The sequence below is a fragment of the Astatotilapia calliptera genome, chromosome 16 (genome assembly GCF_964374335.1).
Source record: "Astatotilapia calliptera chromosome 16, fAstCal68.1, whole genome shotgun sequence".
NCBI lineage: Eukaryota > Metazoa > Chordata > Actinopteri > Cichliformes > Cichlidae > Astatotilapia > Astatotilapia calliptera.
In genome coordinates this window covers 10,820,449-10,840,264 of record NC_137437.1, presented here as the reverse complement: position 1 = coordinate 10,840,264, position 19,816 = coordinate 10,820,449, and the positions used below count along the sequence as shown (strand labels likewise).

The 19,816-nt window shown below is 39.1% G+C and overlaps 1 protein-coding gene across 2 annotated transcripts in view; it reads left to right on the top strand.

The window, feature by feature from the left end:
- dgkg (diacylglycerol kinase, gamma) overlaps window positions 1-12,641 on the top strand; it is a 162,842-nt gene extending 150,201 nt beyond the window's left edge. For both annotated transcript variants that reach the window (XM_080291182.1, XM_026145635.2), the window contains 3 exons: window positions 3,926-4,046; window positions 5,593-5,653; window positions 7,682-12,641. In XM_080291182.1, the coding sequence (XP_080147308.1) occupies window positions 3,926-4,046; window positions 5,593-5,653; window positions 7,682-7,780 (281 nt within the window). In that variant the 3' untranslated portion in view covers window positions 7,781-12,641. The remainder of the gene's footprint in view (window positions 1-3,925; window positions 4,047-5,592; window positions 5,654-7,681) is intronic.
- Window positions 12,642-19,816: the final 7,175 nt, after the last annotated feature.

The following is a 19,816-nucleotide window of genomic DNA, read 5'->3' as shown; positions in this document are numbered from 1 at the left end:
CAGCGTGCTCAGGTGTTCAGCTGGCACCTGCCTGCCTGCCTGAATAAAGTTAATCAACTCTGAGCGCACCACACTAGCCTGCATGATTAGCCACGGAGGTTACAGAAGGTGGGATATGACTCAATGCAGAGTCTATTTTTTGTGCCCAAACCACACTATCCACTTTCCATTATCATTATTATTATTATTGTTATTAAGTATAAACACAAAATAAATAAAAGTCAAAGTTCTTCAGCTTGGTTCTTGTTCCTCTGTGATCTGTAAGCCGCCTCAGTTTATTAGTGCAGACAAAATTGCCACCAGCACAAATTCTGCTGTAGCGCCTCACAAATTATCACACTGACTGTGAACACAAATCATTCATTTCACAACAATTTGTAAAACATGCAAAATTGCTGCCGGGCCACTCGGATGCATAATTCCCCCAATCCCAGTGGATCCTTTAAAAGCTATGTGAAGTGAAAGTGAAATGTCAAATGACATCATCAATGACCTTTAAGATCATGTCTGTAAATATTGACTGTAAGGCCTCGCACCTGTCGAGCACAGTGAGAACAGAAAAGGGAAAAGCCCGGCAGAAGGTTTGATGAAGAGCCACGGCCTGCTAAAGCGTTCACAGTCTCAGAAGTGACAGGGCGCACTTTGTGTAGCGCATTATTTAACCAGGTCTGCTTGTTTTTGCTGTCACGTGTCTAATGTTTGGGAGAGACACAGTGAAAGGAATAGAATAATCCTTTAATTGTCCCACAAGGGGAAATTTGATTGTAACAGCAGCCAGAAAGACACATATACAAACAAACAGGACACAGAACAGACACATACACCATTTTTTTCTTACATATTTACATTAAGGACAATGGTTACTATAAACAGAGTACTGTAAGCAAGGATAAGAGTGTGTGGACTGTTAATTGCGTGTGCCAGCTCTGACCCTACTGTAGTGACGATTTTGTCAAACTGTGAACAACGATGAACTGATCAGAGATGATGACTGAGGTTCCTCGAGCTACCCTTGAGACCAAATCTGAGTCAATCCCTGGATTCTCATGTTTATGTTTATTTTATATACATTAACACTTACACTCACAATGCATGTCTGTATTAGCCATACAGGTTCATTTTAATCCACAGTAGGTAGGAACAACACATTTGTTTTCTAAAACTGACATGACTGTAGCTCAGAAGGTAGAGCAGGTCATCTACTGATCTGAAGGTTGGTGGTTCGATCCCTGGCTCCTCCAGTCTTCATATCAAGTATCCTTGGGCAAGGTGCTAACCCCAAGTTGCTCTCCAATGCATCCATTGGAGTGCGAATGTACTTCGAAAGCACTATTTATAGAGAACGTGCTTGGGTGAATGTGGCATGTTGTAAAGAGCACTTTGAGTACTACGAAAAGTGCTATATAAGAATCAGTCCATTTACTTTAGATATCAAAACAATAAATACACAAGAAAAAGACTACAAAGAAGTGCTGGTGCAGAGCATTTCCATCATGTGACTCAACTCTTACAGGATGTATTTTACCACTGAGAGTCTCCCACGTCATCAGGAGCAATGTAAGTCCAGTGATGGACACCAGTTCCCGGTGCCTCTAATGCCTTTAATGTGTATTTATTTTTTTCTGGTATCATAAAAAGCTTATAGACATAAATGATTACAAGGGTTATCGCACTAGCTAGGCTGCAACTTCACTGGATGTTATGAATAATTTACTGTTATGAATAATAACAAACGGGCAGTATCCTGTGCAGCATTACAGGAAAGATACTGTGGAAACTTCCCTTTCAGTGGATCCACACGCTGCTAACTACTCTTGGCTATTTTTCTGGGGGCTTTTTTGTTCCCACCAGCCCAAAAAAACATACCAACCACACCAACTGTGCAGCAGCAGCATTAATGTTCTAATTTAATCAGCTGCTTGCCCGTTTTTGAAGTTTCTTGAAGTTTAAATAGCCTGCATAAAGAGCCTTAGTGCTGCTATGACTACTGTCTTGAAAAGACATGCCAATGTTACCAAATATAGCTTGAAAAGATTTGAATGAATTCTGATAAAACTTTGTAGGGGTGTAGAGTGGGCTCATGTTAACAACCCATTAAAATTTGGCTTACATCAACAAAGGTCTTCAAGGTCAACGTAATGATATATTTGCTTATAACCTAGAAACTATGATCCTTTCAACTGTGCTTTGTACATTGTCAACATATAAAAAGTGCCATCTAAGGATTTAAAATATCATTTGACCTCTGAACTCCCCTTTAAGGTCTGTAGATCAATCTGGTCAAAGTGATAATAAAGCCACACAAAGGTATTTAAAACTATGTGTCTTAATACCAGACAGGGAACGATATATGAGGATTCTAAATATCACATTATAGTTTGCATTTGATCTCTAGTAACACTGTTCCATTTCACATCTGCCTTTGTCTTTATTTCTCCATCTAATTAAAAAATAACTCTTCTCAAAATGATGTCCAGTATATTCAAATCGATTTCAACAGGGCAAATAACAAAAGCTTGCCCTTTGGTTCTTACTGCACTACAAATGTCTTAAATTGTGCTTAAAAAGATCAAAGAAAACAAGATGACTCTATAGGAAATACAATACCTCTGCCATAAAAGTCAATACTGCCCAGAGAGTGAGCTGAGGTTTGGGCTCCAAGTGCTTCTTCTTTAAGGTTTGAGTAAGGCAAGAATTTTTGTTTCTTATTCTTCCAACCCAAAGTTGTGGGGACCGTTTTGTTTTTTTGTTTTTTTTTTTCTAGTTTGAAGTCATTTCATGATAAATTAAATGGCAAAATCCCTGCTGCCATAGAAACTGTACATGTAACTTTACTAGCGCTGTCTGTTTTATTAGAACAAATAACTTCAGTTATATCTGGCCAGGGTGAGCTGGAAGCATGCTAGGTGGTAGCATAGCTGTGTATGAAAGTTGCTATCCGGTCTTTAAGTGATGACGTGATGAACCCTGCTTCCAGGTCCAAACTATTTTGTGTTTATTAAGGCTGTTTTGTTTTTAACGTGTTTTAATGCTTTGTATCTTGCAGTGATCACCGTCGGCCTCTCTTGGTTTTATTACCACTGTTCATTGTAAAGCTCAGTTTTTAAAACCTTACGATGTAACTACAGCCCAGCCCATGCAGCAGTAAATTAATGACGTATTGTGGATGGATTATTTCAGTTGTTCTTCTGACTGAAGTTTGGTCTGTTTACAGCGTCCTGCTATGCGATTGCATTTGTCCCTGACCACCGGGAACCCTCACATTAACTGTTATCAAGTGGAAAAAAGTTAGCGTTCATCCTCCAGCTTCACTGTGTTAATGTGTTTATATTATGCTAATCATAGCTATGTCTTCTCTTCCTTAGTTCCCTTGAAAACAAGCAGTTGTGAGGTGATACTCACTGTTATGTCAAAAAACACAGTAAAGCAAAGTTTAGTCATTTGACACCTTCAACTATAATATCATACATGCTGCCTGGAGTCCTAGTTGTAGCATTAAGATTGGCTGGAAGCGAAGGTCTTCATTCAGTCACAGTAGGTGGAAAAAGTCGTTCTTAAAGTCCTGAAGAAGTAAATATATTGAAAATTGGATTAAAAAATAAAATTTCACATTTAATCAAAAAATCCTGCTAAAAGTCTTTAAAAGATACAAATATATCTGACACTACCATTTGTGTTTGATGGGGCCAAGTTGGAAGCATCATTTCCAGAGATTAAATCCAGGTCTTTGCAGTGAAGAACAATTGCTTTTTCTCACTACTGTGGCACCCCAAGCAGTTACCTTGAGTCACTTGAGAAATTTGACCTTGGCCTCAAATGGAACACATTTGTATTCCAAAGCGGCAAAAAATGTGTATTTTCTTTGTAAATTCCAAAATCATGCCACAGTTTCCATGTCTCTAATACTCTCTCTGTGACCATTCAGACTTTAGTGACCAACTGCTGGAGGTGGTTGGCTTGGAGGGGGCTATAGAGATGGGGCAGATCTACACTGGGCTGAAGAGCGCAGGACGCAGGCTGGCTCAGTGCACCAATGTCACCATCAGGTCAGCACCCCCATCTCCCTGCTGTTCCTCACATCTTCTTGCCCACTTTGAACGATCCTCTTCCCTTCTGTCACCTTCTGTACTCCGTTCTCCATCCTGCCTTTGTCTCGTGTCACTACCCCTGCCTGTCTTTATCTTCCTTCTGATCAACCAACTGGAAGCTGTACTTGGTGCACCAATTGCATCCATCTCCTATACATGCAGGATAAAAAATGTATTCCTTGCGAGTGTTTTTGTGCATTTGAAAATCCCTGCAGTGTCCAAACAATAACATGCCTGCAGCTAATAAATAATATATTCCAAATGCATGTCGTGCTAAGAGTGTTGTTGGAGCTCTGGGCTGACTCGCAGGCTGACAAATGGGCTGTAGTTTGGAGTTCTCATAGCTAGATTTGGGTTTCCTTGCAGGTTTTCCAATTACGGAGAAAAATGAAGATGCTACACTAGTGAACCCTTATTCTTCTTTGTGTATTTATAGAGAACCTTGAGGCTGTTCAGCTGATGTCTCATGGTGGGGAAGATATTATCTCAGACTGATGAATGTTAATTGTGGTTCTGAATTATGTAAATGCCATCTGCCCATATCCATGTGAGTCTGTGCAGACTCATGTCATGTGTGGCCTATAATTAATGATCGAGCTGATTTTTCCCGCAAACAAAAACATTATTTGTTTGTGCAAACAATCTTTGACGCACTGTTGCTGCACAAAAAACACAGTTTGTCATTCTTATTAACCCTCTGATGTCAAAGTCATCATCAGTGAAGGCCTTAACCTATCATTACATATCAAAATATGTCATTTAAAAAAATTATTCCAAAAAAAAGATGTAAATGCACCTAACTTACTGTTCAATAACTGTTAGAAGTCAGTGCAGTAAAGAATTAACTGGATATGATTCGGTGCAAATTCAAATACACTTAGTAGTCTACACAGCACTCAGTGCTGTGAGTGTTCAGTGAGAGGGTAAAAGTGCCATAAATGTGAGTCCATTTACTGAAATTGTATTGTGGATTGCTTTTTGGTTTTACACTTTATTTTATCCAAAGAATGATCTCGTCGCTTGGCCCATTTAACATGCCTAGTGTGCCAGTTACTGCAGCAAAGAAGTGACATTACAAGTTGTTCTCTCACTTGTTCAATAAACCACCACTAATATTTTCCTAGACCAGAATTAAAGGGGCATTCATCCCAGTCATTCTCCCACACTGTGTTTCTCCAGTCACAGAGGCATGCCTGAAAGTCCTAAACCAACTCTGTGTGTGTGTGTGTGTGTGTGTGTGTGTGTGTGTGTGTGTGTGTGTGTGTGTGTGTGTGTGTACAGTAGTTGTGTGAGTTTAAAGAGTGGGAGTTTGTCTGGGAAAGGGTCTCATGGGAACAGAGGGTGGAGTGTCTCACCCTGTCCTAGGACAGTGTTAACAGGCCTCAGAGGTGTGTGTGACCCTCATAACCCCCAACCCCACCCTGCCCTCTCGTCTTCCACTCTCACTGTCTCTGCCCTCTGCCCACTCTTTCTTGTTCTTCATCCCTCTGATGTCTCTTCACAGGACGTCCCGACGGCTACCAATGCAGATTGATGGTGAGCCCTGGATGCAGCCTCCCTGCACGGTGAGACTGAACACCACTACACCACAGTGTGCCAGCACTACAGTTTAAATCAATCACTAGAATTAAGATTTAAACTGCACTTGCTCAGGCCCACGTTCCATATGACGTAAAGTACTATAGGCATGAATGATGCCTTGATGGAAGACTGTTGCTTTATTCTTCGTCAAATTTCATTTTTTAGAAAAGTCATTGCTCAGATTTGTTCAGACAACTGTCTGGTTTAAATGACTGCTCTTATACACTTCATTACTAATTTGCTAATAGTACAGTAATATTCTATATTTGTAAATGAGCCCACCTGAGAATTTCCTCACAGGCTTCAATGAGACGGGTAAGGAACAAATCAGCCATTCACAAAATTTTCACAACAATCTAGCGAAGACAATATTATTTTTGGTCTATTTTGCTGTTGTGTAGACTTGTGCATGTGTCAAACTAAATCAAACAACAACAGCAATAGAGTACATACCACCTTCAATATGTGGGTCCATGGTTGACAACTGGTACAGTGTTCCAAGGTTTGAAAGCCTCATCTTTAGTTCTCCAAATACACATATGGCTAAATCTTTGTCTTATCTGATGTAAAACACGGTTCACTGTGGACAGTGATGCTAGTGTCCCAGCAGTTTCCAGTTCATGGCAGGCCTGAGCCTTGGTGCTTTCTGGAGGGAGAAACACAGCCCAGCCCCCAATGACAGAGTTTGTACCTGGCAGGCGCAGCAGGCATAGCGCAGTTATTTTGTGGATCTGTGACTGTTCTGGTCGGGCCTCGTGCCAGTCAGGTGACCCGCAAAGACACAAAGCATGACAATAACCTAACTGCTGTGGTGGGAATGAAGTTAGAGCAAGTGTGGTTGGTGAACCAGCCCACATTCTAGTGAGGTGATAAAACCAGTTTAAATGTGTGTTTGAAATCATTGTTCTGTCAAAACACCCAGTTGTGTCCAAGTTTCAGCTGCCAAGCTGCTGAACCGAGGTGGATTTGAAGAATTTGGAGGTAGTCCTCCTTCTTCATTACTTTGTGCAATGTACTAGTACCACTGGCAGCAAAACCGTTCCAAACCACCTTCACCATTACTTATTCAAATTTACCTCATCAATGTGGCCAAATGGCTAAATCTTTGTCTTGTCTGACGTAAAACTCGCTTCACTGTGGACGGTGATGCAAGTGTTCCAGCAGCTTTCAGGTCATGGCATTTTTGAGCCTCGGTGTTTCCTGGCTTGTTCCTCTAGATCATCTGAGGGTGACGGTTCAATCAAAGTGGTGACAATTCTAAATAACTTGTACTTAAATACAATTTGATCTGATGTTAATCAAATCTGGAGTTGGTAATAAATGGCTCCAAGAGAGCTTTCTAACTTGTGGAATTCTACAATAGTTCTTCCATCTTCACTGAGTTCCTTGGAGTTTCCCATCGTCCCATTGATTGGTCAAATCCAAATCTTTCTTATGCTGTGGCCAAACAGAATCAAGTTAAAACATACTGCAGAACCACTAATTAAACTATCTGAGTGTATAATTCTGTCTTTCTGAACTTCTGACTGCAATTCCAAAATTCCAGGTGAGAATGTGTTGGTTGAACTGACTTTATCATGTTCACACTAAACACTACACCAGATTTGACTTTCACTGTGTTTCTCTGGATGTAGTTTAGGGTCTTTTAAAGATTCTCTGGTATCTCAGTGAGCAGGCATTTATCCCTAAAACTGATAAAGTAAACTTGCCGTGTAACAGTTCTGTCCACTTCCTCCTCTGCTTACACCCAATCTCCACCACTGTCGTGCCATCAAACATCCCAGCAAGAGGAAGTAAATTACTGTCAATTCATTCTCTCAGCATTTCAAACATTTTCATTTTATTTCTTAGCAGACCTTCAGAGAAGGGAAAAATACAGAGCTTTGTTGTGTTATATGAGTTATTTGCAAGGTCACAGTAATTTGTCTGTCAAACCAGATAAATCCTGGTAAACAAATCAAAGACATTCACCTCCGTATAGATTATAATTTCTTTCTCTGTGATTTTTGCAGGTCAGGATCACGCACAAGAACCAGGTGCCCATTTTACTGGGCCCACCTCAAAAGACGCCTTTCTTCTTCTTCAAGAAACGCAACCGGAGCCGTGATTAGAACATAGGCATTTACACAAATGAAAAAAACAGACACACACACACATATACAGTACATATATACACACACGCCCACTGTACAGGCAGCAAAATGGGCCAACTGGTACACTGCACACAGTTTGAACACAGGAATAAAATACGGACAAGTGGAAAATTCCTCATGTTGGGATGCCTACAGACAATTGATTCCCAAAGTAACCTGTACTGATGGCTAACAAAACAAGAGGACTCTCAGTATATAGTACCGACCTACTCCTGTGTAACAATCATCCTCCAAGTCTTGTCTCAAACTTTTAAATATGGGTTTAGTCTCAGCCACTTTTACAATTTCTAAGACTCTCAGTCTAAACCACCCCCTGCTCAACAAACTCAGCCATATACCAGTACTGCACTGCCTCCTAAACACAACTTTGGCTGCTGGGATTTCTGCACAGCTCAGAAAAGAAATAAAGGAAGTAATTGTGTGGGGATGGAGGGTGTAAAGGAACCAGCTGGTATGATGAGAAAAACTACTACAGTGAAAAACAGGGTTAAAGTGAGAATGGTATGGCAGTAGCTGTGGCTGTTTACAAGGTCAGTGAGTAAATAGAGTAAGATCCACCTCTTTGTTATGAATAATGAAACAGCGGTTGCTTGTAAGAGCTCGCACTCCAGGATGTCCCCACAGACTAGCAACACAGTACAGCCAAGGAAAGGAGAGGAGTGGAAAGCCTCATTCATTATTGACTTATTTTGTTTGTGGATTGTTCGCATTGAGGCGTAACAGTGGTCTGGAATAGGTGGAAACATGCAGGGAGCTCAGCCTCTTAGCATGACTGGCCTACAAACAAAAACCCCACAGTATTCGCAGATGTGCAGACGATCTGGAAGTAGACTTCAGGCTGTCTCCATATAAACCAACTAGAGACTAGACTAAAAGTAGAGCTTAGAGACACTCTAGTTCATCTTTGCTTTCTCAGAGAGCTCATTTGTCATCTGTGGCTGCACACCATCACTACGATAAAGATCAAATCAACAGCAGCCACTGTGCATGCTTCTAGAGGACTGGGATAAATCCCCTCAAGGGCATAAGAGCAGGGCCCCTGGGGTTTTTATTTACCAGAGCATTGACAAGAGGACTAAATTTATCCTTCTATTTCAGGGAGTGTCTATCTCTCCTTCACTGAAACCTTACCCTTAATAACATGTCAAACATCAATTCACAATGTCAAGTGAGCTGTCAGAGTGCATATCCCAGTGCCAGTAGGGCACTACTGCAAGGTGCCATGTGGTGCGATTCATCATTTGTCAAAACAGAAGGCCGTGTGCCTGAGACGATGGAGTTCATTGTTTAAAGAATGTAACCATATTACTGTTCCAACAAATACGGCAAAGTATATTATAATTTATGTGCAGACAAACTATATGTATATTTCTGGAAAGTAGGTGTAGGTCATGTATACTATACACACAAATGTGTTTTTAATATATCACTGTTAATAATGTGGAATTTTTAGCTTAGAGGGGCTCAGATCAGTGTTCTTCACCATGCAGAGCTGCTGCAGTTGTTCTCTGAAGACAGTTTTCTACACTGATGCAGATCGTTACATTTGAATCTACTGTCCTGTCGCCTTCACTTCCTAGGTGGTCTTGTACACAGTGAGTAAGGAACAGGGAAAAATTTCGATTTTGCACCATTCATGGCAAAACGATCTCATGGTTCAAATACTTAGTTTGCAGAGCTTTTACAATAATCTTATATCAACAGCCGTGCAATGAAAGCTGATTGCATATCAGAGTAAGATAAGATAACCTTTATTAGTCCCACGCATGGGAAATTTGTTTTGTTACAGCAGTGGACAGTGCAAAGTTACATAGAAAAAATAGAGAAAAACACTGGAATAAGATATCAATAAGATACTATAGATCAATAAATCTAAATGAATAATGTGAGCTTATGGCCGATATATTGACAGAAGCAAATAAATCAAAAGAAACTGTAGTATATAGAAGATGAATGTAGCCTCTGGGTCTGACAAGTGAAGTCAATGCCGAAGTGCCTTAAACCTGAATTTGGTATGGTGTCCAGCAGGGGGCGACTCCTCTGGCTTAAAAAGACTTCTGGAAGAAGTCTATGAGAAAACTGCCCTCAGTCCCCGTGATTTGTGACAAGAGATAACCTTTTCCTGATGACGTTATGGTCACAGTTGACAGACAAAAGTTTTTTTAAATACACCATGATGTCATGATGTTCATTTTGTAATTTGTTTCTCATTAGAGTAAAAAAGAACATGTGAATAACAAATTGGATTGCAGCTCGGCTGCTCGTTCAGATCCACCCTTTGCCTTCACTTCCTGATTCAAAACCACAAGATTAAAAAGCTCACTTTAGTAACTAATGGCTGACATGAGCATCTTTTATACACAGCCTATGCTACAAACATGTCTGTAGTCATGCTAGCAGCTACATATCAGCTGCAGAAGCTCAGAGCAATAAGCAAGTGGTGCAAATGCTTACCTGAACAGCCAACCAATGGTACTTTCAGCCAGTCTGTTTCCATTGTGGTCAAGGATCGACACAACTTAAAAGTGAGTGAATCATTTTGCACCAGCTTTGACTTGACTTGCCAGTGTGCCAAAACAGCAATGTAGGGATAGCTGCTCTGTCTGGGTTTGTCAGCCAGGGTCTGTGAGCAATTCTGCTGAGCAACCATATTGAGCCACAGCCAACAGTTTTTAGGGTTGTCAGAAATAAATACAACAGAGTAGATACTTCTTTTCAGCCTAGAAAGGGCCCCTAGATGGGAAACCAAAACTTCTATGGGAATCCAGTCAATAAGCAATTCCCAAATCAGAATCATCCAGCAAGTTACTCATTAACAAGACACTGAAAAGAAGTCTTTGCTAGAAGTCTAAACAATGTTGAGATTTGGTTGAAAGGTGAAAACAGCATATAAAAAGCCTCCTTGCTAATAAATGTGGTCAAAAAATAAACGAATTATCTTCAAACCCACAACTTTCACGCTGTCAGACTAGCAATGGAAACAATAACTTTTGATTGTGTGAAAGCTGGTAGAAAGAAGCTCACCGTGCAACACAAAATTCAACAATAACATAATTCTCGTGTAGACATCTATAAACGGCAAAAACATTTTACATTTAAAAAGTTGCGACTCATGAATAATAAGAGTCTGTGTACCTGTGGGATTAAAATCATTTCACAATCAAATCAAATCTCAAATGAATATTGTATTGGAGAAAGAAATCACACATGGCTTTGGGTCTTTAATGCAGACCTTTGACGCTTAGCCTGCTTGGTGACTTCCCATCTCCTTCTCTCCATCTTGTCCTTCTCTGTGTGTTTATATGCAACCATGGCATGTCATTAGCTTTCTGTGTACCCTCTGAGGTTTGTGTTTTATCCTGTTTGCTTTTAGTGCTCTCTCTATACTCATTTTCCCCTCTTCCCTTTGCTCTCTCCACCCAACCAGGTGAGGCAGATACCAGCCTCTCCCTGAGCCTGTGTCTACTTGTCACCAGGCGCTTGCTCTTATTCGATAAGCTGATTGTTGTGGTTCTCTCTCTGATATTCTAGGGACTTCACTTACTCAGATGACTCTTAATGGGAAATGGTGCTATATAAACAAAACTGAAGTGAACTAAAATTGAATTGAATTTCCTTTTTTTTTAGTAAGAAATAAATAAGGTTTATTTATATAGTGCTTCACAAAGTGCTTCACAATACAGAAACAGGTATACACCAAATTAAAATAAACAATCTGGAAAGCACAGTAACCTTTGGTCTTTAACCTGGACCTAGTTGCAGCCAACAAGGATTTTTATGTAGTCTTCAAAAGTCTTTTCACTTTTCACCCAAATTTAAAGATACATTGTTTCAAAGTCTTTGACTGTCGGACCAAATTTAGCCTAGAAAGCAGTGTCCATGCTGGTTACTGATAACATAGCAAATAGACAGAAAAGTGGGCAACCGTCAACTGAAATTGTAAGGGCAGTGGCTCAAATACTCTTGGAGACATTTGAGTGTTGACTAATACCAAATTTATGAATGTGTAAATTATTCCAATTACTTCGTGCTTTTCTTTTCTTTTCTTTTCTTTTTTTCTTTGAAAAATAGGGATCGACCACAAAAATCCAGCATATAAAGGTGACATGTGGACCTTAAATGAGATCATTCTGTTTAAAATACTGATCTAAATCTCAAGAAAATGACTAAAAATGTAATCCCAAACAAGTAATGTACACCTCTCAGAGAGTCTAAATGTGTATGTATTACAACTAAACAAGATGTGAGTTTGTGGAAAACTGTCCCACAGATATGACTGCAGAGACGCTCTGATGGTGCAAACTGAGCTCCGCCGTAGGGTCAGGCATTCATGCCTTTGTACTCTGGTTCCCTTTAAAAGCATGCCGAGTCTTCCCTCTCGCACCCAGGCCCCATAAAAACACACAAGATGTCCAGCCAAACCCCACCCAAACGTGATCAGCATCATTCAGGACGCTGGGTGGAGTTCAGGTTCATCATTTCATTCAAATATAAAGCCATTTAGCCTAACTGGTAAATAGTACAATACTGTGGAGATGTCACAACAGCATATCGTTATCCTTTAATCGGAGCGAGTGGAGCCTGGGTGCAGAGAGAGCTCAGTGATGAAAGAGTGCATGTTTACAGTAACTTTACATTTATTGAAAGAATGGTTTTAGACAGCTATATTACCATGTGTACATATTTGTTTACAATATTTTATCTGAAGTTAACTTACATCACCGCATGCCTGCTGAAACAAACTGAGAGTGAACAAAAAGGAGAGTGTGGATCAGACTAATCAGACTTATTTCTCTGCATTAAAAAAGCATAGCACAGATTTGTTTGTCGTGCGTCTTCATTTTTCTCCAGGCAGTCTAGTTATGTTAGAAAGAAAGAAAGAAACCGAATTCCCACGTGAAGCTTAAATACCCATTTGGGATTTTTCACCAAAGCAAAGGGCAGACAACATGAATGCCCTCATAGAGAGCCTGAGTGATTTCTCAGTGTGTGTCACCACTCATATCTATTCTTGTTCTTTGGAGAAATCAATTGCCTTAACAAATAAATGGACTCGCTCTTCTCTCACAGCTTTGCACCGGCCTCACAGGAGTCGGAGAAAATCACCGCGTCACATACAGAATGAATATTTCTTTCAGCAGGATATTGTTCTGAAATCGACAATTTGCTTTAGCAACAACCAGCAACAGCTAATTCCGTTTTTACAATCCAGCAAATTCATTTTGAGCATGGTTAACATTGTAGTCTAACGTAATTTCACTCGGCTGACCTTTACTGGCAAACAGGGGATGTGATACAGTACTGTCTAATGTTAGCTGCTGATTGATTTTCCTGAAGCAAGTAATATCTAGAGATATGCCTGCAGAACGACTGAAAAAGGTCTCAAATGCTGTTGCTATCATGGTTATCGTAGTCAGCACAGGTTTGTTCTCACTGAATATTGACGTTTACATTTTTAAAAAATTTAGTGATATCATTAAATATCTGGGCACATGGGTTTATTTGATTCCTTTAGTTAGTAATCTCTTGAAAGTTTTGTTTTTCCATGTGAGTTTTATGAGTGAATAATATTTTTGTACTGTCTATCTCTCAGCTCGCACACGCTCGCATTTAAATGCATGTATACAAGGGAAATGTAAAGATCTTCTTGTGGAATTTGTTTATATATATATATAATCTAATATCACTGTTTTCCCACTTTTTAGACTTGGACTTTTTGCAAAATACAAAACCTTGAGAAAAGTCAAATATATTTTATACATATTTATAAATATTTCTATCCTTGGATCCTACCTGCTTAGCTTTGCACAACAGACAGATCAGAATAGTTCTCATTTATCTTTTACTGGACTTTTATGCAGCAGCAGGCAGTACTACAGAATTCACAAATTCTGTCCATCGTGACTTGCTCCTCATGGAATTTAGCTGCTTGTGCTAGTAATTCTACTTATTATCGCCTCTCAAATATGTGGAATTGTAGCTGGTTCTCGATGAAACAGGTTCTGCACCAGCGTCATGTTGGTTATAGGGGCTGGAACCTTGCCCAGCTGATGCTGGGCAAATAGTATCAGTTCATGTTTACCCTTATTGTAGAGTAGAGTATAGAGGTAAGGCTCCAAAGACTGGAGGCAAAATTATTTCAACTTATTTCAACTTTTTTTGAGCTATATATAAATATATTCACTCTCTGAACACTTTAAAAAAAAAATTCAAGAAACAGAGGGGAGCAGCACACAAGTGAACATGAATAAAATAGGTGAGAACATTCACAAAAAGAAAATTAGCCTTAAATTTTGCAGAAAGCAGCAAAAAGGCCAATGCAGAGAAACAAGAAGACTCATCCTAGACATCAGTAACAGAGGAATAAGCAGAAAGATGAGACAGAGGGAGATGAAGCCACACAAACACTGAGGGAATTAGACACACCAGAAAGAAGGAGCTGAAAATAGAAACTGAAATTTAATAAAAACCAAGAAATCAAAATGACCACTAGAACAGTACCGTGCTCTACAGGGCATACAAAACTTCACAGAAACTAAACAGACATCAGAACTCAGATATACATACAGCATGAAGTAATACTCAGTACAGAGTATAGCTGGGTGAAGCACCTTGATGATCACTCACTGTTTACTGTAAACCTTTCTGTGCTGTGCTGGCATGTGAGGTTGTGTGTGTTTGCATGTGACAGGCTACAACAGACATGCATCAACACAGTGGACTCCATATTTACCTAACCCTGAATAAGATAAGAGCTTAGAGAGTTACAGCTAAGACATACTGTAAGAAAATGATGACAGTATCACAGACTAGGGAACTTCTGGCATCATCGGTTGTACATTATACAAAGGACAAGATTATCATGTAATAACAACAGTTATTACATACATAACAACAGTAATTTGAGTCTGTCAAATTACAGAATAAACTGTCTGTGATATGAACCCTCTCTCCTGCCTCGGGGTCATGACTGAGGATCTTGACTGAATTAAAAGAGGCTGAAGAATCCGTATGACCAGTCTCTGCAGTGAGTCCGGTCTATCCTTACACTATGTCACCCTCACTGTGTGCTAGCTGTTAACATAGCTTCTGCTTGCATTCTCTCATATGTTTCCAACAAATTTCAAACCAAGAAAACCGCATAATTTGTTTAAACCATGAAGTCAGTTTTAGTTTGGCTTGGTTGATTTTACTTGAAGCCTTTTCTTAAATTACGTTAAATCACATGGTTGTATGTGACTTAAACATAATACAGTAACTTGGTCGTGAATATGATTCTGATTTATACTGGATAGATCTTTGTTGGTAACAACCACTCCCCTGGTCCACTACTGCGGCATCATTAAGCTATACTGGAAGTAAATGTTAGTACATTTTACATTACAAACTTTAAAGAACAAATAAAACACAGCGACAGTGACAATGATGTCATTTAACCTGATATATCTTCGAAGCATCCAAGTTTGATGCAACAGAAATAGAGCTCAGCAATTCTACAAGCTAGTTATTATAATACAGGGTGTTCCAGGACAAGAGGTTCATCTTCAAAAAACGTCTGCAGGAGGCCAAATCATATATAGAAATGAGTAGCTAATCTTTTGTTACATGTAAATGACTGTTTTGTTTATGTACTGTATGCATTATAGCTTATTGCCACAAAAAATAGGGGTTAAAGGGGTGAAACGATGACACAGACAACGGTGCTAGGTAGATTTTCCTAGGAGCTGATTTCTGGAGATCCAGGATACAGATGCAGGTTTTCAGGTGAGTGGAGTTCCAAGGACAAGTTTGGCTGATGTACAGGAGGGATACAGAACACAAGGACACCCAAAGGTAAGCTCAAAAACAGTGAGCCCAACATGCTGCTGCTTGTACTACTGTAGAAACCCGACAAAGGAAAAATAAATGAACTTCTCTTTAAGTACTCCAGGTGAGTGATTACTGAGGTGGAGCAGGTGTGTCAGCCAGATCCAGCTGGAACTGGTAGTGCATACCTCTCATATGTCCTCACAACTTCAGAGAAACCTTATTCACACACAAACAGTTACACACACAGTTACACACACAGTTGGTTTACGAAAGGGGGAGAAAGTGGAGGCTGGTTCTGAAGGCAAGTGGAGACAATGACGTGTTTTATTCAACTAATCTAACTCACAGTGTTTTGTTAATTTTGCTGCATTGACTCTGTCTTTATTTGTATGTGACTAAGTGACACCAGCAATCACTTTACACAGTTGTGACAGAATTGTGTTTCTGTCATTGCAATTAGAACAAGTTGCTGATTAGCATGTCTAACATGGAACTTATCAGTAAAACATTAACTGAAAGCATGCTTTTCTGCCAGAGAGCTGATCTTGCAGCACCAATCCAGACTACAGCATCAGCATTGTTGCATTTTTATGATTATTTTTAGTTACCGTCAGCAATTGGTAGCAGAGGGCAGGAAGACACCGAGTCGTTTTACATAGAAAATATTCAGGACAAAATTGACACACGGTGTGTTTATTGCCATTTACTGTACAGTACCATGCAAAATTCTTCAGAGACCCCTGATTTCTTTATACTGTGCGATGGGAAATTGGAAAACTCCAGAGAATATAAGATAAAATGGTTTGTACAATTCCACTGAGCTTGAAAGTCAGTAATTGCTATGATTTCCTTTATTCTTCAGAGCAACCGGAAGCTTCATCAGCAAGCTTTTTCGTCATTTCTTTAAGTCAGGCTTGGCCAACCCCAGGACTCGAGGGCCGGTGTCCTACAGGTTTAAGATCTCCCCCTGGGTCTACACACCTGAATCAAATGATTAGTTCATGACCAGGCCTCTGGAGAACTTCAAGACAAGTTGAGGAGGTCATTTAACCATTTAAATAAACTGTGCCGATCAAGGACACATCTAAAACCTGCAGTAATGTTGAGTTCTGGGCTTTGGGGAAGCCACTCCATGACTGATAGTGTTGTTGGTGGATCAAAATCTGGCAGTGGTTTTCATAATTCCATCAATTTTGACAAGATCCTGAACATCATTGGGCGAAATGCAGTCCCAAGCCATTACAGAACCTCCCTGGTGTTTTATAGCTGGCTCCTTCAGTAAATTCAACCAAAGAAATTGGAAGATTTGATAGGTTTTATTTGACAGCCTGTCCATAATAAAGTGCCCAAAGATACCATTTAAAATGGTTTCTTTGCCAAGTTGTCTGTCATGTGCAGATAAAATACTGGTTTCTCCCTCTTCTCTTTAATGCTTGAATGATTCATAAGTCAATGTTAAATGACTTAACAAACAAAAAACATCCCTTTGAAAATAGCCATGAACAAGGACTGGACAGAAAACGAGTGAAAATCTGCCAGAAGAAAAACTTTTTCTCAAGACCACTTTAAAAGTTACAAGAAGGTCTGGCTCCTTGGAAGCAAATTGTATAGAAACAAAAAAAAGAGACCAAGAGACAAGTGTTTATTCATTTTTAATGGAATAATATTTGTTTTGTCTTCTTTGTTCTTTCTAAGAAATTTGAAGAAGTTTCTACTACAGTAAAAGCAAGTGCAGGCGTTTGTTATTTGTGCTGTTCTAACCTATTTTAAAATACTTGACATCGTTTGGGTATAATAATTTCTTTATTTATGTGGATATATTACATTGTAGTACTCATTTCATTGTTTAATAACATTTCTTTAATGTTTCATAATAAGTACTAAATAAGCAGTAAGTAAAAGTTTTGTTTTCAAAAACTTCGGGAACATCCTACATGTAGGCTACATAACAAAGTTCTAAGGAAATGAATCAACTACAGTCAAAAAGTATAGTCTCTATACCATTATTGTCACTAACCTTCAGATAAATCTATTGAGCTTGAAGGAGAAGTCAGAGATCCTTATACAGTACTTTGCTGACAATAGACATCACAGTTGTGAGAGTTATAGTTTCTAAATTATAAGACTTTTTGACTTTTTGCCCATTTTCAACCTATAAATCATTAATCATCAACCTATAAATCATGGGCCGGTCTCTAGTCAAAATGCCTGGGCCAATTTTTTTGTCCCAGTCCAGCCCTGGCGTACAAACACACACAAACAAAAACTTAACCTCCTTCATGGAGGTAATGAGGGTTGCATAAGACTTTTGCACAGGACCTTATGTTATACATCTATATACTCAACAAATTTTATTGTATATTCTTAAGAGTAAGAGTGTGGCCACCTGCTAATACTGTGATTAGTATTAGCATTTTAATCAAGTTACATAATTACAATGGTTCATGTAACACTCTGGAAGTATTGAAAGAGTTATAGCTGAGAATGACATCAGTGCATCTGTATTACTTCTCTCTAACTCACAGTTTTTATTATGTAAAAACAAAGATTTGCACCCTTTTCCTGGAGAATTTCCAGATACGTAGCCTGGCAACAGAGACTGTATCTCATGAATTGTCTCCAGTGTCTCTTATTCATGGAGTTAAGGACATTTTAATTTTGAACCTGCAGTTGTGGAATAAAATTAGCTGGACAGGATTCAGGCAGAAATTTCAAAAAACAGTTTAATGGTTTAATGGTTTAAGCTACTCGGACAAAATAGATACCAAAATGACTCCAGCTACAGATAAACAAAGAGCAACAAAGTCTACATTAAAATAAAAATACACGTCATTCTATCAGGAGATTGGAGTTCAAGTCACACTTGAAGACTGACAAAGACAGGGAGCTGATTGTTTTTGATGGTCACGGATGATTTGAAGAGAAACGTATCCAATAACAGCTGTGAGTCACTGACCAGTGTCAGACTGTAAGTTTGACTTTGGCTTTTAGGTAAACAATGGAGAAACATGTAAGATTGAATGCCTTTATATTTCATGCATACATTTGCTGGACACTGTTTTAATGAAAAACCTGAGTCACTAACTGTTACTTTTAACAATACTTTCTGTTTAGTGTTGAATACATTTAACATTGTACTACTGCCACAGATGGTAACATGTCAAGGTACACTCTCAAAAAAAAATCTCTTAAAATGTACCTCAAGTGTTACAGTAGTTTGTCACTTGAGCAGTACCCTCTAAGTTAATGCTCCCTGACATGGAGTACAATTTGCACCTTGTGGTTTGTCGCTTATAGAGACCATTCATAGTAACAATCACTATAAAATTGACTTATTTCAAAGAAACTGCGCAAAACTGGGTATATGAGTACACATGAATGAATGTAATATATTTTTATATATAAATATTTATGAGCAGCCTTTGAAACTCAGAATCACCAGTTAAACTGAAAAAAATCTATGTGAACTACAGGTGTTGGAATGTTTTGCACCTTAAAATCCAGAAGAAACACTCTTTGAGAACATTTAGCTTTTCATTTTTTAGCATTCATGTAGATTGTATATGCAGTTACATAAATAGACCTTATTTCTGAGACAATAATAAGATAATTACAACAGAACAAAGGTCATTGTTTGCAGCTAATCATCATTGTTAGGGCTTGAGTCATGTTGCCCTTTTGGCCCTGAGTTGTGGCCCAGTAGCTTCAAGCTAAAGCAGACAGAGAGTGAAGAAGTATGCATTGAATTTAGACTGAGAGAGAGAGAGACAATAAAAGATAGCATGGTTATACAACTCAGAGCCTTAGAAGAGTCTGCCTTTGGCAAGGCTTCTTGAGTACGGCTGCAGAGATAACAAGTCAGGAATTATCTCCCAAAGTGCTATTAATAGCAGGCAAGTCACATCTTGTCCCTCAGTGAGAGAGCATCCTGCGCCCAGAGGCACTACTTTCCCATTTTAACTCTTTTTGAAATGTGCATTTTGACAGACATTTGCAAGCCAGGGCAGACTGATAAGACTCTCATTTATAAGGCTCTCAGCCACTTGTGTTTCAACACTATGGTTGTTATTGTACCTCCAAATGGAATAAAGGTCAGGTTCACAAACAGAATAAAGACAACAATGGGAAAGAACTCTAAGGTGTATGTATGGTTTGTTTATCATGAAGAGGTTCAATGATCAAGGT